At 35.3% G+C, this 23,021-nt stretch overlaps 3 protein-coding genes across 20 annotated transcripts in view; 1 reads left to right on the forward strand and 2 right to left on the reverse strand.

The window, feature by feature from the left end:
• Positions 1 to 2,614: 2,614 nt before the first annotated feature.
• On the forward strand, positions 2,615 to 4,573 carry LOC127792506 (fasciclin-like arabinogalactan protein 2). The gene is made up of 2 exons (XM_052323013.1): positions 2,615 to 3,513; positions 3,936 to 4,573. Exons 1-2 carry the CDS (start codon positions 2,728 to 2,730, stop codon positions 4,326 to 4,328), a joined length of 1,179 nt encoding a protein of 392 aa, XP_052178973.1. The 5' UTR covers positions 2,615 to 2,727; the 3' UTR covers positions 4,329 to 4,573.
• Positions 4,574 to 5,793: 1,220 nt separating this feature from the next.
• On the reverse strand, positions 5,794 to 7,338 carry LOC127791941 (nitrile-specifier protein 5). The gene is given in 3 exon segments (XM_052322145.1): positions 5,794 to 6,483; positions 6,485 to 6,946; positions 7,171 to 7,338. Coding segments are annotated over 3 exon segments (993 nt in total). The 5' UTR covers positions 7,201 to 7,338; the 3' UTR covers positions 5,794 to 5,982.
• A 1,429-nt stretch (positions 7,339 to 8,767) lies between these two features.
• LOC127791942 (nudix hydrolase 2-like) overlaps positions 8,768 to 23,021 on the reverse strand; it is an 86,189-nt gene continuing 71,935 nt past the window's right edge. For 4 of the 18 annotated variants that reach the window (XM_052322162.1, XM_052322146.1, XM_052322161.1 and 1 more), the window contains exons 2-8: positions 19,697 to 19,859; positions 18,498 to 18,563; positions 9,838 to 9,975; positions 9,675 to 9,752; positions 9,532 to 9,582; positions 9,291 to 9,434; positions 8,768 to 9,141 (exon numbers count right to left, since the gene is read on the reverse strand). In XM_052322162.1, the coding sequence (XP_052178122.1) occupies positions 8,947 to 9,141; positions 9,291 to 9,434; positions 9,532 to 9,582; positions 9,675 to 9,752; positions 9,838 to 9,975; positions 18,498 to 18,563; positions 19,697 to 19,855 (831 nt within the window). In that variant the 5' untranslated portion in view covers positions 19,856 to 19,859 and the 3' untranslated portion in view covers positions 8,768 to 8,946. Of the gene's footprint in view, positions 9,142 to 9,290; positions 9,435 to 9,531; positions 9,583 to 9,674; positions 9,753 to 9,837; positions 9,976 to 10,869; positions 10,936 to 11,783; positions 11,947 to 16,147; positions 16,624 to 16,784; positions 16,929 to 17,025; positions 17,077 to 17,164; positions 17,243 to 17,328; positions 17,467 to 18,497; positions 18,564 to 19,696; positions 19,860 to 19,959; positions 20,327 to 20,660; positions 21,081 to 23,021 lie in introns of those variants that run through there. The other 14 variants (XR_008021033.1, XM_052322157.1, XM_052322156.1 and 11 more) reach the window with 14 other exon arrangements.

The raw sequence follows: 23,021 nt of genomic DNA on the forward strand, positions 1-23,021 counted from the left end.
AATATATTTTTTGAGTGTGAGTTTAATTTTTTTGTTGCAAGAAGATTAATTAAATAAATCACCCTCATGGGTTGTTTGGTCGTGGCTGTACAATTTTGTAAAATATAGTTTTGTATAACAATAATTAATATTTTATTATAAAAAAATATATCATTTAAATATAATATATTTGTTGTGTGATTTTAAAACGAAAGGGACTGTTTTAATATTTATGTGTAATATAGCAAAAGAGTTTATATTTTTTTTGGGTACCCTTTTAAGGGAGTATAATATTTTATTTTATATTTCAAAAAACTCTTATGAATGTATATGTGTATATATTATTTTAGTTGTCTTTATGAAATAATTATTTATTATTGCTTATAAAATAATTTTGTTATTTGTTAATTTTTTTTTATGCATAAATTTATGTTTGGACTTTTTAAATTGAATAATTTTTTTTTTTGGTCCTATTTGGACCACCATCGTAGTCAATGATAGTGGCAACAGTTGAAAATATTTAACTCTTCCTTTCTACTATCATTGCATCAAATGTATTTACACTTTTATCAAATTTTAGAGACGGTTTGAAAATAAAATGAGAGTGAGGGTGATTTGTTATAGAACTATTTAAAAAATTGGTCTAAGATAAAAGAGACTGTTTGTTTGGAGCTATTTAAAAAGAAAGTGATGATAATTTATTTAGTTGATCTTTCTGTAATAAAAAAATTAAACTTACACACTCAAAAAAATATATTTAATATTTTATTATAAAAAAATTGTAAAAAAATAAAATAACAGGCCATGCAGCTTATTTTTTAATTTGAATAAAATTACCACTAACTTTACAAATGCGTTTTGTCCACTGCAGGTAAGGGAAATGAACCCAATATTTAGGGATTATTCAAGTTGTATACAATATATTTTTTATTTTAATTTTTATAATTTTCACTAAGAAATAGAAAATTGAATTTTTAAATTTTTGTTTTTTTTCTTGTAAAAGTATTTTGGGATTTATTTGGGATCTAAAACAGTGGTAAAATATGAAGTACCTTACATCAGTCAATCTGGTCAATTCTAAGGGGTCGTAATCACCCACTGCCACTAGAGCCCAAGTAGGGGCAAAAGGTTGCTTCTTCCTACGTTAACAATCAAAAGCCATAGTCATATCAAAGTAAAATCTCAAAAAAAAAAAAATAATAAATATTTAGACACGTGACCAAAAAAAAGTCAATAGATTTACATGAAAAAACAAATTTATTAGACAAAATGTTTACATGTAATGTAAATGTATTGAATAGAAGTATGTCCTAATAATGGGGGGAAATTTGCCCTTAAACACGGGCATGGCCCCTACAAGATTTCATTCAAAGGACGGATGCAGCCCAATGGGCCTCTATAAGACCACATTCACTCCTCTGGAGATAGATTTAGGTTGGAATTTGGAATGACCTCCCATGTCCCTTGTTGGTTGGGGTATATTTAATTTTATTTATTTTTTTAAGAAACCCATATTCCATGCCCTTTCTCCCTTTCCAAGAATATATATTAATTAAAATAAGAGAGAAAGATAAGAGAGAGAGAAAGAGAACATAGAAGGGAGAGAAAGAACGACTAAAATAGTCATTTTATTATTTTTTTAATGGCATTGGATTGGAGATCATTGTCTTTTTAAAACGTGTAATCTTTTTTATTAAAATAAACTTTGGGGTTGTTATTATAATTCATTTTATAAAATATCCTAAAAATAAATTAAGATTAGTTTGTGGTAGGCCTTCATTTTGTGCTTTTTATGTCTACAATTCAATTCATCCAATCCCAATGAACTTGCAATTCATTGGGACTTCGGTCACTAATTCTCTTATTATCAAGTCATCAATTTTCTCAATCTCTCGAGACTAGACAAATATTAATCTTTATACATAATTTTATGATTTTATAGATTTATATTTTTTTATATCTCGTATGACACACGTACTATAATGAGAACAAAGAATAAGCAATCCTGCGAGAGTAAGCTAACTCCAAAAAAACATTGTTCCTGGCAATTTTTTCCTTTCTTACACTTTCATCATTAAAAATAAAATTAAAATTATGAAGTTTTATTTAATCAAAACAAAACAAGCCTTAAATAAAAGAAAGAATATAGAAAATTAAATTCAAAGTGGACTTTAAAATAAAACATTTTAATATCTCAGAACATTATCTAAATTATAAAAAAAAAAAATTATAAGGAGTTGGAGGGTTAAATTATGAAGGGGGTAATGGTATAAATATATATATATATATATATATATGAGCTGGAGGGACGTCGCTGTCCACGTGGCGAGGCACGGTTAGACACGTTGATGCCAGGCTGGGGTTTTGGCCGCACCCGATTCCACCGACAGTCTGTGGGTCCGACGGCTCAACCGCACTCGTATTTCTGAAGGAAAATAGAGCAGATGGGCAATAGTTTAATCCATTTTACTTAATAGGCATCTCATCTGAGCAAGCCAACCTCATTCCCATTGCCTTTGCCTTTGCCTTTAGGCCTTTGCCCTTTGCCTTTGTTTTTCTTTATTATTATAACACATTTCTTTCCAATTATTGAATGTGATTTTACCAAAATACCCATGACACTGGCTAGTACCCACATCCCCACACGCCCACACATATATAAGCAGACTTTGAGTTAAGGGTGGTATATCTCTCTCTGTGACTGTGACATTGTTCGCCGGCGGGCTTCTTCTTCTTTCCGGCAGAGCGATGGACTCTTTTCCTGCGGGCGCCGTCACTCTCATTCTCTCTCTCTTGCTCATCCTCCTTTCCGCCTCCACTGAGGCCCACAACATCACCCGGATCCTGGCCAAGCACCCCCAGCTCTCCACCTTCAACCACTACCTAACCGTCACCCACCTCGCTGCCGAGATTAACCGCCGCCAGACCATCACAGTCTGCGCCGTCGACAACGCCGCCATGTCTGACCTCCTCTCAAAAAGCTACTCCCTCTCCACCATCAAGAACATCCTCTCCCTCCACGTCTTCGCCGACTACTTCGGCTCCAAGAAGCTCCACCAGATCACCAAGGGCTCCACCCTCACCGCCACCATGTTCCAGGCCACCGGCGAGGCCTCCGGAAACTCCGGCTACGTCAACATCACCGATCTCAAGGCCGGCAAGGTGGGTTTCGGCGCGGTCGACAACGACGGCCAACTCACCTCCACCTACGTCAAATCCGTCGAGGAAATGCCGTACAACATCTCGGTGATCCAAATCAGCCATGTGCTTACCTCCCCGCAGGCTGAAGCTCCGACGGCGGCGCCGGGCCAGCTCAACCTGACGACTCTGATGGCGAAGCAGGGGTGCAAGGAATTTGGAGACTTGTTGAAGGGGTCGGAGGCGATGGACACCTTCAACGAGAACCTGGACGGAGGGTTGACGGTGTTCTGTCCCAGCGGCGATGCTCTGAAGTCGTTCATGCCCAAGTATAAGAACTTGACGGCCGCCGGAAAGACGTCTGTATTGTTGTACCACGGGGTTCCGGCTTATCAGGTAAGCAAAATGACCAGTCAAACTAATAACTAAAACATTAATATATATATATCATTATTTGGCTAATCATATTTGCATAATTCTTTATATTTGGATTGCGTGTCATCAATTATGTTAGATAAGTAATTAAACTTTTAGTCAAACTCATAATCCATTAAATCAACACCAATATATTACTTATTCGACCACATGCTCAAACTATACTCTAAACATATATATATATATATGTATCATTACTTATCATCTTTGCTATATGCTTTCTTGTTCTAATAGCGCACCTACCATTTCCAATCCAAGTATCTTTAAACAATATAATGTTATTCCATCTCATAAAGTAGTTTCAATTGATAATTGATAAACAAGAATTTCCGGCTTTACCGTGTTACCCACGTTAACTAATAGTCTTAATTTCATCGTACCAGTCTATGCAGACCCTGAAATCGAGCAATGGATTGATGAACACGCTTGCGACGGACGGAGCGAACAAGTTCGATTTCACAGTGCAGGTCGACGGGGAAGACGTGGCATTGAAGACGAAGGTGGTTACGGCGTCGGTGACCGGAACGTTGGTCGACGAAGAGCCGCTGATTATATATAAGATTGACAAGGTGTTGTTGCCCCGAGAGCTGTTTAAACCGGCGGCGCCGGCGCCGGCTCCCAAGGCGGAGAAGGACTCGGAAGACGCGCCTGCCCCGGACGACTCCGGCAACGCAACGGCGGACGAAACTGCCAGTGACAACGGCTCGGTTGGATTATACGGCGGGTGGTTAACGGCGGCTTTGAGCTTGTGCTTGGGAGTGTCGGTGGTGGTTTGAGGTTTGATTTGGACAGCGTGTTCACCGGTGGTAGCATGGGGTTTCCGTGCTATCGTCTTGAAATAATCATTGATATTCCACAGATAAAAGCCACAATTTTTTTTTTTAAATTTTCAGATTGATTTTTTTTTTAGTTATTTCATTATTATCTTGTTTTTTAATTTCCCTTGTAATTATTTGTCATTTTGTAATAAATATATAATGCACATGTTTTGTATCTTCCCAAACAAAGAATAGTACTTTTTCATCTTGTTATATTCAAAAAAAGTGAGCTGAAGCCCAACATAAGCCCAAAATAAGGAAATCCAAAAGACAAAAAAGTGGGCTGAAGCCCAACATAAGCCCAAAAAAAGAAGTCCAAAGAGGAAGGCCCAAAAGACTAGCAACTCTCGAGAGGCTCAAAGCCACTCTTGGATATCCGAGAAACCCAAGTATCCTACGAGACCATTTCATAGGCTTTTCTTGAGTACCTTCGACAGACTCTTGGATTCTCCTTATAATTTCTCTGAGTCAAAAAATATGTCAATTATCTTTAAGATCTTTGCTTAGAGATTAGTAATAGACAATTTGGAAAAACTCAAATACCCCTTTGCCTAACAATCTCAATTTCTATAAATAGGAAATAATTTCTTCAATCGAGATATGATCAGAACTTTATAGAGATTATATTTTTATTACTTCTATATACTGATTTGAAAACTGACTTAAGTATCGAGATTATACGGCAGAGACATCCCGCACCTCTAACTATTTTTTGTTTTGCACTGTCTCCCAAAGACTACAAGTTCGAAATGAACACTCATTCATAATTATAAATTTATTATTATATTTAGGCAACAATACATCTTATTTCGCAATCATAAATGATAATTCTATTATTTAAAATGTCTAAAATATTTTTACATAAATAAAAAAGTAAATTAAAGGAAAAAAAAAAACTTAATATGAAATCTTACAACATATCAAATGATATAATGATTTGTAAACTTGTAAACAAAAAAAGAAAATTTAAATAATTACAATAAAATTGTTATATTGGATAAGACATTAAATTGTTACTACATTCTTTAAATGTTGTAAAAAAAATAAATTGTAATAAGGTAAAATAAATTTTAACTTTCAAAAATTTTATATGACCCAATGACTTTGAATAAGTGATTGAAAAACTTTTTTTTTCAATTTTAATTCATGTAAAAATTTCAAAACTATGAACCTAGAGACTCAAATTTCCACATGTGTTGTAGTATTAGTTAGCTTAGGTATCTTATAATTAAATATTATATGAATAGACAAAATTCTTGTATGATCTTTTAATTTCTCAATAAAAAATATAATCAAGAGTGGTTCAAATATATATATATATATATTCATTCATTCATTTATGTCACATCACTTTGGTGGTATTAAGGTTTAAGATTTGAAATTACTGTGATTATTTCATAAAATATTTTCAAAATCATAAATAAGAATATTAAAAAGCCAAATTTGATTGTTTAAAAGCCATTACATTTACAAGACCACGCACCCTCTCACTCACCACTCGCAAAATACTCAAAACACATATTACAAAGCCCAAGTAACCGCCCTACCATCACCATCACTGCACCCATCTGTCCACCGTCGCCGGACCCCACGACCCACATCCCGCCGGCGATCATTTTCCTTTCTCATTCGACCCAGTCGGAGTGAAGAAGAAAATGTCATCCAGCCTATCATTACTCGGCGAATTCCCACCGTACACCAGCAACCCCACCTCTCCGTTCTGGCGGCCGGGAGCGAAAGCACACCAACCCCGCTCCCCCGGGTGCTCGCCGGAGCTCCGCCCGTCTTCCCATCTCTCCCACACTAGCGTTTCCGTGTCCAGAGCATACAGCTGGCCGCTGAACATCCCGGCGCCGAGGTGACCCAAGTCACTGGGGTCCACCTCTCCCCCGTATATGAATATGTACTTTCCGATCCCCACCGTTGAAAACACACTCCGAGCCGTTGGTTTCTCGCCACGTGTCTCTACCTGGGCCCACTTCTCGTTATCCGGGTCGAAGCAGTGGATGTCGTCGAGCTCCACGCCCGAGAACCCGTAGACGACCCATATTTTTCCCTGGGCCACCGCCAGGCCCGGCCCACCTCTGGGCTTGCAGCTTTCGCCTTGGGCTGGGGAACTTAATCCACGTCTTGTCAACTACGTCGTACGCCCATAGGTCGTTGAGCCGGCCCGCGACGCCGCAGCCGCCGAAGATGTACACGCGCCGGCCATCGGCGGCGGCGGAGTGGTAGCTCCGGTGGACTGGGCCGGATTCCCCACTGGACAAAAGGACCCACTTGTTCGTACTCGTGTCGAAAGAGTAGAACTCGTTGAGCTCGTTGTGGTCCGCGTCCCTCCCGCCGAAGACGTAGATGGTATCGCCGACGGCCGTCATGGTGACGCCCACTCGTGGCGGAGGGACGTCGCCGGAGGCCTCGGCGACGGACCAGGTTAAGTCGGTTAGATCGAAGACGTAGAGGTTGTTGTCGACCGGGACACGTGGGGTGAACTCGCCGCCGAATGCGTAGGCTTTCTGTCCAACGATGGTGATGGCGTGCGAGCTTCTTGCTCCAGGCCCCTTTCCTTTCTGCTCCAGCTGCAGATAATCAAATTCATGGTGAATCACCATCGCTGATTTTGAAGGTCACGATCAAAAGTCGAGATTAAGAGAATTCACCATCAAAAATCTTTTCAACTTTTTACAGATCCATGTATATATACAGCAAAATTACTGATTTCAAACCTTTTTCCTTCCTAGAGACGAGCCAGGAAGAAGAAGGTTCAGACTCATACAATCAAGAGAGAGGGAGAGAGAGAGACCTTAATCCATTTGCCTTGTGGGAGAGCCATGGCGAGAGAGAAGAGCGCGGACTAATGGCAGCAGCAACCAGAGAAGTGTGATGAACTGAATGATGGAAACTGTCCCTCACAAAGGGCTAATATAAGAACACTGGTTACACTGCTCATCTGGCCAGGCGAACTGCCAATTTTTGCCATCCGATCTCTGAATTAATTGCATTTCTACCGCTGGATTTGGCGGAACGATGTGGACAGTTAAGCTGAACCCATTTTGTTAATCATTTCCTCATTTTGGCGAAATCTGGGGGCGGCTTCATCAATAATTAATTGTTTAATATGACTTAGTCCGGATGGCATTGGTAATGGCATGGGTTATGCCTTCTTACACCTAAACCATAACTAATTAGATGACTATTTAAGCACATACGATGCAATCCCTTTTAAAAAAACAGTTTTTAAGGATAATTTTGGTTGTAAACCAGAAAAATAGCTTTTGTTAATTGGCAGCCAAACATGAACTTATCCGGGTTTAAGTTGACTCCCAACTGCTCTGTCCCCCTGATCTAAACGTTGTAGGCTTAGGCTGATCCTGATTCTGACAAGAAGGTAATTTTTGATTAACTAATATTAACTAATCAAACAACATTTCCCAGATGAAATTTCATATAAAGATTCGATCTGTCTCCCACCTCCATAATTAACTAATCATTTTGGAGGTGGGTTCGATTGGATAGTTCATCATAGCCATCCAGAAGGACCAAAACTTGATTAACATTGAAAAGCAGAAGAAATTAACATTTAATTACATTTGCTTGAATTTATTCCGGACATCCGATCGAATTACTGCAAACTAAGCAAAACCAACACCGGCCGATGAAACAAAAACAAACGAACGAACAAATACATACACCAGCGATATATATAATATATGTGTCACTGACAGTTGCAGATGACAGCTATGGAGGAGCCGTAGAGTAGAAAGCCTTGATTCCAAGCATGGAAACTACACATAAGGGAAGAGGAGGCGCTGCAATAATAGAACGGCGGCGGCGGCGGACCATATAGAGCTAGAAATCCTGGGCTGGGCGCCGGAGTAGTTGTCGTAGGGCACCGGCGTGTAATTCACGCCCGGCGGGCTGTTCTGGCAGCACTGAGCCGACCCCGACCCGGACCCAACGTTGGGCGGCGGGGGGCAGTTTTCGGGCCCAACCCCTAGCTGCGGCGGCGGAGGAGGAGGAGGAGGCGGCGGCGGGGGAGGTGCAGGTTGTGGGTAGCATGGATACTCACAAACGGTGCAGTTCAAGCACGGATTATATGCTCCCGAGGCGTCGCCGGGGCCGTCTCCGGCCGCGGCGGCGGCCGAGTAGAGGAACCAGAGAGCTAGAGAGATTAGCAGAGACATCTTCGTTGTGATCGCCCGATGGATGGATCGAGAGAGATAAATAAACAAGAGGTGGAAGAAGAAGGAAGGATTAATGCGCAATGGTTTCATCAACTTTTTGTCCGGTTTTCGTGCTTAGGCGCCACATTGCAAGCGAGGTGGCGAGGTGGCAACAGAAGCCACAGCATGAGATTGACTTTATATTTCATCAAATTGCTAGAGGAAGATAAAAAGTTCACAACGTATGTCTAAAGTTTCTAAATTTGCTGTTGTCATAAAGCCATATCCCGCCGACAGAGAACTCAGATCCTAGGATCAACCGACTGTTTTGCTCACAGTATTCATCTCGTCATTCTACAAGGTTCCGGGTGGTCCGGATACAAATGACCCGGAAAAGAGGGCCTTTTTTACGAAGCCTAATTTAGAGAGTTGAGATCCTTCTTGTGGAGGTAGAGTTGGTTTCTTTCGGTGGAGAAGGCTGAGGTCGTGGGCACTGCAGTGAAGCCAGTGTATTTGTTCCTCGTCTTCTCCAAGCAGACGTTGGCAATGAGCTTGAATTGCTCGTGTTTCTGTATAAATGGCTGTGCGGTGTATTCTTCAAGGGGAATCCACTGAAGAGAAGACACAAAACAGGTCAGCAACATTGGTGCTTTTGATCTTATCATCATCATCAGGTGTTAAGACAATTATTTGGATTCGAATCTGATAACATTGTGCTAGTCCCCATGGATGGAAAGCAAGAACAGGGCAAGGAAATTACTCTTGCTGCTTCAATCTCTGAGTCCTGTTTCTGGATATTGAGCGAGAGAGGTCTGAGCATGCAGACGAAGAACAAATCTGACTTCCCGAAGAAAGAATTGAGGCTTTGGCTGAATGCAAGAACTTCAAGAAATTCTGCCTCAATCTGAACAAAAGAAAGCAACCATATATTCTTAGATCCAATTGGCTTTTTCTAAACCTCATAGCAAAATTTTTCATTAACCAGTCAGTCGGTCACTTACTCCTGCCTCTTCTTTCACTTCTCTGATTGCAGCCTCATGGAGTTCCTCACCCTGCAAGTGAAAATTAAAGCTTATTTCTTTGCTACAACAAGGATGATAACATCGCAAGCTTTTAATTGCACTGATTGAGAAGAAACGCACACCTCTTCAACTACGCCTGTAGGGAACTTCCATACGCCCGTGCCTTTGAATATGCCACTCTTTTCCTGGACTACGAGAACCTAATAAACATAAGAGATAAGACTCTCTCAGTAGACTACCAATACACGGTCGATGAGAAAAACAAAGAAACTGCAGAAATAATACCTCTCCCGCGTCGTTCATCACGAAGGCGCCAATGCCGACTCGATGCGAAGCATTTGGAGGAAGAGTGTCACTAGTTCTGGGAATCCATTTCACAAGCATCAGGTAAGATGGTTCCGCATGATGATACCTAAATCCTTGCTGCCAAATTTAGCAGAACCAAACCGTGAAAAAGCCAGCCATAGGGACTTCGAAATGCAGGATTCTCAGCTCAAAGTTGGTTTGTATTAGCCCTGTCAATTATGGCATCCGATCCAGATTCCATATATAGGATTCAAATTTGACAATTGATAATCCAATCCAGATCCAGATCCATTTGTATAGAGTTTTAAGAAAAGAAAAAGAGCTAATGACGAAAATAATCTAATATTTTTTTGTGAATTTGTAACTTTATTCAATTCTCTTAATTTTAATTATTAGGTTCAAATTAGCTCAATTTGATATAATTTTATTCAACATGTAAAATTAATTTAGAGAATGTGTGTTCATGTTGACATAGTATATCAAGCGTCATATAATAATAATAATTGTAAGACCCACATGTACATATAATTAAAAAAAAAAAATATAACTTGTAAAAAGAAAATAAAGAAAAAAACTAAACAAATTACATAAACAAATTAACAGCTATATAAATTATATAAACATGTTAAGTCAACATAAACACACTTTCTTTAAATTGATTCTACATATTTAATAAAATTGCATCTAATTAAGTTAATTTGGACCAATTTTGCAAATATTGAAAAGATAAGATAATTATAAAAGATAATGATATTTAATTTACTATGTGAAATGTCTAATATGTGCTTATATTATTTTTAGTAATAAAACTCAATGCAATAACATATTAGACATTTCACACAATAAGAGTATCAATTTGAAACATTCCATCCATATTGGAATTGGACTATATATATCCACATGAAAATGGATTACTTCTTAGATTGAATTCAGATAAAATCCAACCTATTGCCATCTCAGGGTTTTAAGAATCCACTAAAACCAAGATCATTGGTCGAAAGTAATATTTACCTTAACTGTTGGCTCAACGAAATGTACAAGTTCTATTGACAATTTGATCCAAACACATTTCTTTCCCTACAAAAGTGTAAAAAAGGCATCAATTAAAATGATATCTCGTCCATATCAAACTTTGAGAAAAGTTATCCACCATATAACTAAAATCAACAAAAATAATGTCATCTGGTCATATTTTATAATTCGAAATGCTAATCTTATTTCATAAAATTTCAAAAATGTCTTTATACATTGCATTTAACAATTCATTGACCATGGTATGCTAATAATGGTGATATTTTGAGAACTTGAACTATAATATATGTGATAATTGTGACTCAAATTTTAAGTTTATTTAAGACTTAAACTTCTAATTTGATCGTGATTAAAATTTCAAATTTAAATGTGATTGGACGTTTTAATTCAATTATAATTGAAATTTATCTTCAATTAAAAACTTATCTTCTTAACTTATTTTGTGATCAAAATATAATTTCTTGAATACATCTATAAATGAGTGTTAGGTCTATAAATAAGTGTTTAATATTTTAAAATTATTATACCAATATCATTATATAGATATTTTATAATTTCTGTCTATAATTTTTTTAATTTGAGTTTTTTACGTAAAAATTATATATTTATTTGCGTGTTTGATGATTTGATTGTAATTTGTTTTCAATATTAAATCTTAACATACAATCAATTCAAAATTGGGATGTGAAAAACTCTTATTCTTTCAATTAATTTCTTATGTAGTTCTAATATCACTTATAATACCATAGCTCATGAACCATCACTTAAAAAGTACAAGTTGAATAATATGCCCAAAATGTCTGAATAAGCTATCGATAGAGGATTGTGACTTAGAACATGTGTTTAGGAATATCTTGAAAAAGGGAAAATGATTTAAGCAGAGAATTAAGCACCTGCTGAGTCCACTGCAATATTGAAGCTCTAAGCACAGAGGCAAAGAGCTCAGAATCCATGGGTTCCTTCATTTCAACAACAACTCCCCCATATTCATCATCAGATCCATCAAACAATTCAATCTTCTCAACCAACGAAGAACTACACAAAGCCGCCATGAATCTGCAGAGAAAACAGAATCAGCATCAAATTAAGTACCCGAATGCCCAGAAAATCTAAATCCATAATCCTTGCTCCCTGTATAAACGAAGTTGGGTTTCAATTACTTGACCAAGGCTTTGCTCAATTTAAGAGTATACAAACGTGCCTTCACGACATAATCAACCACCACTATATAGAAACTTTGATTCGATGACTATATCTATTTATGATAATGATCTGGTCAAGCAATCTAACCAGGAAGGAGCTCGTCGCTGAGGAAACGTAATTAAGAAATATGAGGCGGTTTGGCTTGGTCAAATCAACAAACAGGTGGAGGACACATACATATCTTTTGGCTACTTTAGTTTTGGCAAGATCTAAGCCAATAATAAATTAACAAATCACAATCGAATAATAACCTCTTGGAGCCTATATATAGGCATAATTACCTCACATTGTGTGCAAGTGAACGGCGACGTCACTTGTGTTTACAAACAAGAAGCCAGCGTCCACTATCTCTATTTTAAATAAATTTCACACCTTTTTCTCCCAACTTATCTTGTTCCCCAAATTAACCTATATAGTCCCACTATTTCTATCTTCACAAGTTAGACCCTTATAAAACTCACTAATCCATTTTATTCCAATCCCTATAAATCAACTTACATTAATTAAAAATCATAAGTCATATAAGAGTTACGTTCGATACTTATTGAGCGTAAATTTACACTATGACCATCGCAGTCTGCTCATCCATTCCAATTCCAACTTTTAATGGCGACAATTATGATTTTTTGTCTATAGAAATGAAGATCTATTTTTGTACCCAAAATTTGTAGGGGTGTCATTAATAATGGACATATTATTTTTGTTGACATTTTCACTTTATCTATGACACAAAAGAAAGAACTAAAAGAGAATCAACAAAAAAATTCTCTAACACTCCTAGCTCTACAAATGAGCCCGACGAATGAATACTTTTCGAGGATCATGGAAGCAGAAATTGCAAAAGTGGCTTGGGATGAGTTGCAGAAGGAGTTCAAAGGCAATGACAAGGTAAGAACTTGCAAAATTCAAACTTTGAGAAGGAAATTTGAAAATCTAAAAATGGAAGATTCTGAAACTGGAAAAGAATATTACTCTAGAGTTGATGAAGTGGTAAATCAATTCAAAATTTATGGGGATGAAATTTATGAAAAGAAAATTGTTGGAAAAATTCTAATTACGTGTATAGAAAAATATGACCCAATTATTGCGGCCATTGAGGAGTCTAAAGATATAAACAAATTAACAGCAATAGAATTAATGGGTTCATTAGAAGCTCATGAACAAAGATTAGAAATGAGTTATGAAATTGACATGGAAAAAATTTAAAGAATGTGGGAGAAAATTTAGAAAAAATTCTAGAAATAGAGAAAGTTAAAGGAAAAGAAGTTGATAATAACAACAAGAATTCTCGATGTGGAATTTGTAAAAGAAAAAGTCACTTGGAGAAGGACTGTTGGTTTAAAGGAAAACCACAGTGCCAAAATTATAAAAAAATTTGGAAACGAAGAAAAGTATTGTCATTTAAAACTAAGTCATCAAGCTAATTTTTTTGAAGAGAATGATCTAGAAGGAAGTCTCTTCTATGCCTCATGGAAAGTTGTTGCAAAAGAAAAGTTAGATATGTGGTATTTGGACAGTGGCTGTAGTAATCACCTTACGAAAGATGAAAGTATTTTTTGCAGCCTTTATAAAATGAAGAGAAAAATAAAAATTGGAAATGGTGATTTTAAGGAGGCAACTGAAAAAGGCACTATTGCTTTTAACATGAAAAGGGCAAGAAATATATTAAGGAAGTACTATTGGTTCCTAGTATAGACCAAAATCTACTAAGTATTGGTCAAATGATGGAAAAATGGTACTTTTTACATTTTGAAAGGGATTCATGTATAATCTATGACAATCAAGATAAATCCCTAATAATTGTAAAAGTCAAAATGCGGGAAAATCAATATTTTTCCATTCAATGGAGATGCACAAAAAACGTGGCGATGGCAACGCAAGTGGACAATCATCATCGCTACGGCACAAAAGATTTGGGCACTTTGATTTTCATGGATTAAAGATTCTAAAAAAAAAAAAAATATGATTAAAGATTTATCAACTATAAAAAAGATTGATGATGTTTGCGAAGGGTGTCTATTAGGAAAAAAAATATCGGCAACCATTTCCATCAGGTAAATCTTGGAGAGCTAAGGAGCCATCGGAGCTAGTTCATACAGATGTCTTGAGGTCCAATGTGCACTTCATCACATGAACAAAACATATATTTCATTCTTTTTATTGATGATTATACTCGAATGACGTGAATCTATTTTTTATGAGAAAGATCACCAGTTCTAGAAATTTTCAAGAAATTTAAAGCTTGTGTCGAACAACAAAGTGGTCACTGCATAAAGACACTAAGCAGTGATAGAGGAAAACAATGTATCTTTAATGAGTTCAACAAGTTCTGTGAAAACCATGGGATAGAGCATAAGCTTACAGTGGGATATGCACCTGAGCAAAATGGATAACTGTAATGGAGGCAGCAAGATCTATGCTAATGGAGAAAGGTTTTCGAAAAACCTTTCGGGCAGAAGCCGCAAGCACTGCAGCCTACCTATTGAACAGATGTCCAACAATAGTCGTGCAAGATAAGACATCGATCGAAGTATGGAGCGAACGTAAGCCATCAGCAAAGCACCTAAGGGTATTGATCGGCAGCATCTGCAACGTCCATATTTCGAAAGAAAATGGGGTAAACTCGACGAGAAGACCAAGAAAGGAATCTTGTTAGGCTATAGCACTCAATCAAAAGGCTGTCGAGTCTGTAGCTTGAGAACAAAAAAGCTAATTATCAGTAGAGACGTAAAGTTTGATGAAGGTGCCAACTACAATTGAGAGACTGGGTAAATTGAAAGGAAAAGTCCCAACATTCCAACACTATCAAATTAGTCTCATGAAGAAGTTGACAATGGCGGCCACGTAGATTCACCACATTGAGCAACAACAGAAGGAACCTTTGATTCATCACTAGAATCATCACTAAGAAAAACAAGAAGGAATATAGGGCGAATATTTTGCCAACGGTGTGGAAGCGGAAGGAATATTCAACCCCACAACGACTGGCGAGGGATGGGGGTTGAGCTATGAGGGGACATGACGACTCGACGACTTGTCAATGGTGGCAGTGTACGTACATCGGTAACGTTTTGGCGGGGAATGTTAATTGGCATTAACTACAATTGGTTCTTCTTCGAAAAACACTCAGTATATATAGAGTGATTGGGTTAGCCTGTTTCCTCGTGCGTAGCTGATTTTTCGATCATCGAAAGGAAAATGTGTCCGATAAGCAACGAAGGATCAACAAAGCAATGGCCAACCCCTCCTTTCAATGGCTCTTGGTCGTCCAATATAAACTATTGATTTCATATCCACTTATAGTTCGGCTTGGTGAAGGCTAGAGTCAAGGTCGGCTTAAGAGTTTAAGAGTTGGTGGGTTTTGGGTGATAATTATTTTAGTGGTCTTATAAAAAATAATAAAAATTATTAAAAATTTATTTTTCTTACTCAAATATTTTCAATTGACAATATAGTCAAATTATTTAATCTTTTTTGTGATATAATTAAATGTAAATAAGATTTTATTAATTTTAATTTTAAAAAACTCTTTTATGCTAAAACTATACGGTAATATGAATAGTTAATAATATTCTATAAGTTATCTATATATTTAAAAAAAATTTATCCATTTTTTATAAAATTTAGTATCATAAGTGGTGTTTTTGTTTCTATGATTATAATTTCTTTTAAAATTTTTAATTCTAAAAATAAATTTAAACTATCAATATTAGAGAGTATATCACGTTTTAAAAAATTTTCAAGATTTAAATGATTTTTTTTAAAATTATCATCATCAAGCAATTATAACTTTTTTAAATTATAAAAAAAATCAAAATTATCTTCTTAAATTTTAAATTATTCAAATCTATTTTAAAGAGAAAAAATAAGATGATCAACTAAATATGTAAAATAATTAATTTTAAAATATTCTTTAATAAATAATTTTATTTCCTCATTTTCAATTTCATCAAATTATTTCTCACACCTTATGTAAAATAATTAATTTTAAAATATTCTTTAATAAATAATTTTATTTCCTCATTTTCAATTTCATCAAATTATTTCTCACACCTTATTGTATATTTTTCACAAAAATTTAATTCTATATTTATTTGCTCTACTATCTCTTAAAAAGAAGAAATCACATGAGATTTAAACTCATTTCCTCTATCCTTCTACAACATGTCTAAAGTTTCTAAATTTGCTGTTGTCATAAAGCCATATCCTGCCGACAGAGAACTCAGATCCTTGGATCAACCGACTGGTTTGCTCACAGTATTCATCTCGTCATTCTACAAGGTTCCGGGTCCGGATACAAATGACCCGGAAAAGAGGGTCTTTATTACGAAGCCTAATTTAGAGAGTTGAGATCCTTCTTGTGGAGAGGTATAGTTGGTTTCTTTTGGTGGAGAAGGCTGAGGTCGTGGGCACTGCAGTGAAGCCAGTGTATTTGTTCCTCGTCTTCTCCAAGCACATGTTGGCAATGAGCCTGAATTGTTCGTGTTTCTGTATAAATGGCTGTGCGGTGTATTCTTCAAGGGAAATCCACTGAAGAGAAGACACAAAACAGGTCAGCAACATTGGTGCTTTTGATCTTATCATCATCATCATCATCATCATCAGGTGTTAAGACAATTATTTGGATTCGAATCTGATAACATTGTGTTAGTCCCCATGGATGGAAAGCAAGAACAGGGCAAGGAAATTACTCTTGCTGCTTCAATCTCTGAGTCCTGTTTCTGGATATTGAGCGAGAGTGGTCTGAGCATGCAGACGAAGAACAAATCTGACTTCCCGAAGAAAGAATTGAGGCTTTGCCTGAATGCAAGAACTTCAAGAAATTCTGCCTCAATCTGAACAAAAGAAAACAACCATATATTCTAAGATCCAACTGGCTTTTTCTAAACCTCAGAGCAAAATTTTCCATCAACTAGTTAGTCAATCACTCACTCCTGCCTCTTCTTTCACTTCTCTGATTGCAGCCTCATGGAGTTCCTCACCCTGCAAGTGAAAAAGCTTATTTCTTTGCTACAACAAGGATGATAACATCGCAAGCTTTTAATTGCACTGATTGAAAAGAAATGCACACCTCTTCAACTACTCCTGTAGGGAACTTCCATACGCCCGTGCCTTTGAATATGCCACTCTTTTCCTGGACTACGAGAACCTAATAAACATAAGAGATAAGACTCTCTCAGTAGACTACCAATACATGGTCGATGAGAAAAAACGAAGAAGCTGCAGAAGTAATACCTGTCCCTCGTCGTTCAACACTAAAGCGCCAATGCCGACTCGATGCGAAGCATTAGGAGGAAGAGTGTCACTAGTTCTGGGAATCCATTTCACAAGCATCAAGTAAGATGGTTCCGCATGATGATACCTAAATCCTTGCTGCCAAATTTAGCAGAAAAAAATCGTGAAACAGCCAGCCGTAGGGACTTCAAAATGCCGGATTCTCAGCTCAAAGTTGGTTTGTATTAACCGGGCCAACGATGGCATCTGACCCACATTCCATATATAGGATTCAAATTTGAAAATTGATAATCCAATCCAGATCCAGATCCAATCCATTTGTATAGAGTTTTAAGAAAAGAAAAAGGGCTGATGACGAAAATAATATAAAAAGGGCTGTGAATTTATAATTTTATTTAATTCTTTTAATTTTGACAATTAGGCTCAAATTAACTCAATTGAATCCAATTTTATTCAATATGTAAAATTGATTTAGAAAGAGTGTTTATCATGACTTAGCATATCAGTTATTATAAAATAATAACTGTTATATAATAATAATATTTATAAAACTCAAGTATACACATAAGAAAAAAAAATATGACTTGTTAAAAGAAAAGAAAGAAAAAAAGTAAATAAATTATATATATATTTTTATTTATGTGTACATATAGATATCACAAATATCACATTCCCTTTCAATCGATTTTATATATTAGATAAAATTACATTTAGTTAATTCAATTTGAATTTAATTGCTAAAATAGAAAGAATTAAATAAAATTATAAATTCATAAAAAGAATTAAATTATTTTCATTATTAGCCCAAAATATTCAATTATAAAGGATAATGATATTTAATCTTAATGGATAGTACTAAAATATTCAGAGCCACTGCAATTATAAAAGATAATGATATTTAATCTTAATCGATAGTTTTACTATGTGAAATGTCTAATATGTCCTTAAATTATTTTTAGTAATTAAACTCAATGCAATAATATATTAGACATTTTACACAATAAGATTATCAATTCAAAAAATATTATTAGATTCCATTTTTATTGGAATTGGACTATAAATATCCACAATGAAAATGGAAATCCAGATAAAATCCAACCTATTGCCATGCACCTCTAGCTTCTAGGAATTTACGAAAGCCAAGATCATTGGCTGAAGGTAATATTTACCTCAACTGTAGGCTCAATAAGATATGCAAGTTTTATCGACAATTTGATCCAAACACCCTTCTTTCCCTACAAAAGTGTAAAGAAGGCATCAATTAAAATGATCTCTCCTCGATCCATATCAAATTTCGAAAACAAGTTATCTACCATATAAATAAAATCAACAAAAATAATGTTATTTGGTCATATTTTATAATTTGAAATGATAATGTTATTTTATAAAATATAAAAAATGTTTTATGTATTTCTTTTAACAATCCATGAACCATGGTATGCTAATAATGGTGATATTTTGAGAATTTGGATTATATTATATGTGATAATTATGACGGAAATTTCAAGTTCATATCATATTGTGATTTCTAATTTAATTATGATTAAGAGTTCAAATTTAATTGTGATTGAGATCTCAAATTAGACTCTGATTGAAAATTTTAAAACTTATCATTTTGACTAATTTGATCAGAATACAGTTCTTTGAATACATTTATAGATGAGTATTAATTTTATAAATAAGTGTTTAATATTTTAAAATTATTGTACCAATATCATTATAGTGATATTTTTTTTTCCCTTTCTCAAGATTTTTCTCGATTTGGCTTTTGCATATTAAAATTCTATGATTGATGGTTTGATTATAGTTTGTTTTTTATCCTAATTCCTAACAATATACAATCAATTTAGAATTGGAATGTGAAAAACTCAATATTCTTTTAATTAATTTATTCTATATAACTTAGTTCTATTATCTCTTATGATATCATAATAGCATAGTTCATGAACCATCACTTAAGATAGTGTTTGTTAATTGAGATATAGACTAAAAAAGCTAAGATATGAAAAGCATTTTATTCTTTAATGATTTTTGATGTATTTGTTAAATTTATTTAACAATTCTTGAAAAATAAGTCCCTTGATTTTTTATTTGATATTTTTCTAATATGTTTATCTCTCTTTCTCTCAAGATAAACATATTTTGGATTTTACAGATAAGAAAAAATGACGCATATGTTCTCTAATATATTTTAAAAAAATTAATAAATAAATAAAAATCTTAAAATGATTTCCAACCTTATATTAATAATTTCATATCTTGATTTAAAAAATATTTTAATTTTATCTTAATACAATTTTATTTTACGTGCTAATAAAGGTAGAAATCGAATAATATAGCCAAATGATTTAAGGAGAGAATTAAGCACCTGCTGAGTCCACTGCAATAATGAAGCTCTAAGCACAGAGGCAAAGAGCTCAGAATCCATGGGTTCCTTCATTTCAACAACAACTCCCCCATATGCATCATCAGATCCATCAAACAATTCAATCTTCTCAACCAACGAAGAACTACACAAAGCCTCCATGAATCTGCAGACAAAACAGAATCAGCATCAAAGTACCCGAATGCCCAGAAAATCTAAATCCATAATCCTGGCTCCATATATAAACGAAGTTGGGTTTCAATTACTTGACCAAGGCTTTGCCCAATTTAAGTGTATACAAACGTGCCTTCACGACATAATCAACCACCACTATATAGAAACTTTGATTCGATGACTATATATATATGATGATGATCTGGTCAAGCAATCTAACCAGGAAGGAGCTCGTCGTTGAGGAAAGGTAAGAAATATACGGCGGTTTGGCTTGGGCAGATCAACAAACAGGTGGAAGACACATACATATCTTTTGGGTAGTTTAGTTTGACAAGTACTTCTAGGCCAATAATAATGAATTAACAAACCAAAAGGGAGGTTTCACAACTCAAGAAAAGAATCCGTCATAACTGATGTTTCTGGAAGCAGTGGATAATAACATTGGAAAGAACAATTCAAGCTGTGGGTGACAGGTGTCATGCAAAGCAAGAAAACAAGCGTCTCTAACACAATCATATAATAAAATCAATATTCTGCCAATCTCAATATTATAATAATCAATTCCTTATATTGTCGTGTTAACATAAAATCATAATCTAATAATAACCCGTCTTGTATTTAAATCTTAAATACCTACATGATAATTACTAATATTAATTAAACTCTATTTTAAATCTTAAGCCTTGTCGACGCAATAATACGATATTGCAGTCTAGTTTTTGTCTCTTTCAATGAAGAATGAAGATGAGTGTTTGTGCAATATGTGTGTGTTCGTGTGTGTATCTGTACCCACTTGTAATATAGGACGAATATTTCGCCGGCGGTGTGGAGGCGGAAGGAATATTCAGCGCCTCGGCGACTGGCGAGGGATGGGGGTTGAGCTACGCGGGAACAGGACGACTCGGCGGCTCGTCAATGGTGGCGCTGTACGTACGTCGGTAATGTTTTGGCCGGGAATGTTAATTGGCAATAAACAATTGGTTCTTCTTCGAAAAACGATCGGCGCACACACACACACATATATATATATAGTGATTGGGTTGGCCTGTTTCCTCGCACGCAGCTGGTTTTTGGTTCATCGGAAGGAAAATGCGTCCGATTCGCAGCGAAGGATCAACGAAGCAGCGCCGGCGGCCAGCCCCTCCTGTTTTCTAGCAATATATTTATGAACCTTACCTAATAGTTCGGCTTGGTGAAGAGGCTGTTTGGCATGCCTTTTCTTGAAGATGGCTTTTCTTACATAAAAACATTTAAACGTGTGACTGCGTTACTTTATGTTTAAAGACATTTAGTACATTTTCCAGTTTTTATGAATAGTCGTTGTGAGGTATCTTCTTTAAGAGAGGAAAAGGTCTACTCTTGCTATTCTTTATTATTGACCAAACTAATATAAAAACAAAACCAAAAAAATTGTCAACTTAAAAGTATTTTTCTTAGAAAATTCTTTATTTTTGCATTTATGCCTTTTCATTTTTTTCATGTGACCATTTGAATTTTTTATTATTTTGATTATAACAATCATGAATTTATATTTTTAACTCAATTTAACTCATATACTTTATATTTTATTATCTTATTTTATTTTTATTTTTTTAAATAAAAATATAAAAATTAAAATGACTCAAAAATATAAGTTCGGTGATATAATCGAAATAATTAAAAATTCAGATTGCTATATAAAAAAAATCAAAGTATATAAGTTAAATTAATTTAAAAATTAGATTGAAAGATATAATTGAAATAATAAAAAATATAAAAATATAAAAATAAAAAAATATATTTGACCTATTTTTTCTCCAAACAAGCCGCCGTATTTTTCTATGACCAATTCAACATGCCACCAGACTTGACCAGCCGTTAACATTTAATGTTACTTAAAAAAAAAAAAAACATTTAATGTTTGAAGCGGACAGTTTTTGGCCCTTTATCATATATATTAATTTGCATATGTATAGTTCAGTGAATCAAATATTAGGAAATCTCATTTTCACACCTCTCCGTGCCTTCTTACAAAAAGTATGTATAAAACGGTGGAAAATGTTATGGTATTTGTATTCTGTATAGTGCAAAGGGGGTTTCATATAATATAAAATAACATAAATTGCAAAGTTTAGTAAAATTACAAGAAATGTCTCAGAAATAACAATAACCACTTTTACTGTTAAATAAAGGAATAAAATGATAGTCCCAAGTCGTAGATCAACTGGTAAAGGAAGAACTTGTTGGGGTGTTATTCTTTGGACCCTCAAGTCATGTGTTTGAACCTTGACTATGAGATAGTTCAGCAGGTAAGGAGCGATCCTGAAAAATGAAAAATACTTACTGTCCTCATGTTTGCGGTTATGCTAAGGGTCGAAATTTACTTGCTAAATTCTCTGATTTATCTCTCCTACTGAAATTGTGGAGCTGAACAGCGAGAAATACGAGTGTGATAGCACGTAGTCTACAAAAATAAAATAAATAAAATGCTAAATATACCATTCATTTTCTCTTCTATCTCTTCTAATTGAAAATTAAAATAATAAAAAAATAACCTACGTACATTGGCACATAATCCATTCGGTTACCCGCTGACAGTGCCAGCATGCAACCAACTTATCTGGGTTCATTGCAGTAGATTGCGATGAACCTATAATTGGTTCATCGCAATAACCCATCTTGTATTTAAATTTTAAATACATAATAATTGCTAATATTAAACTCTATTTAAATCTTAAACCTTGTGGACGCAATAATACGATATTGCAGTCTAGTTGTTGTTTCTTTAAATGAATTCTAAATGAAGAATGAAGATGAGTGTTTGTGCAATGGTGTTAGTACTGTTACCCTTCCTCAAGTGTAAGCTTGGAAGCCATAGCTAGCCAGATATATCATATATGGGTCTCAGGTCTCAACTCTCCAGTAGTCAACCGCATATATATTCTGAAAGTTTCATATATATATATATATATGTATCTATCATGTATGTGCATGCCTCTGTGTGTGTGTATATATATATATTTGATTGCAAGGCTATAATATATGTGTGTGTTCGCGTATCTGTACCCACTTTTAATATAGGACGAATGTTTTGCCGGCGGTGTGGAGGCGGAAGGAATATTGAACGCCGCGGCGACTGGCGAGGGATGGCGGTTGAGCTACTCGGGAACATGAC

The sequence above is a fragment of the Diospyros lotus genome, chromosome 15 (assembly GCF_014633365.1).
Source record: "Diospyros lotus cultivar Yz01 chromosome 15, ASM1463336v1, whole genome shotgun sequence".
Classification (NCBI taxonomy): Eukaryota; Viridiplantae; Streptophyta; class Magnoliopsida; order Ericales; family Ebenaceae; genus Diospyros; species Diospyros lotus.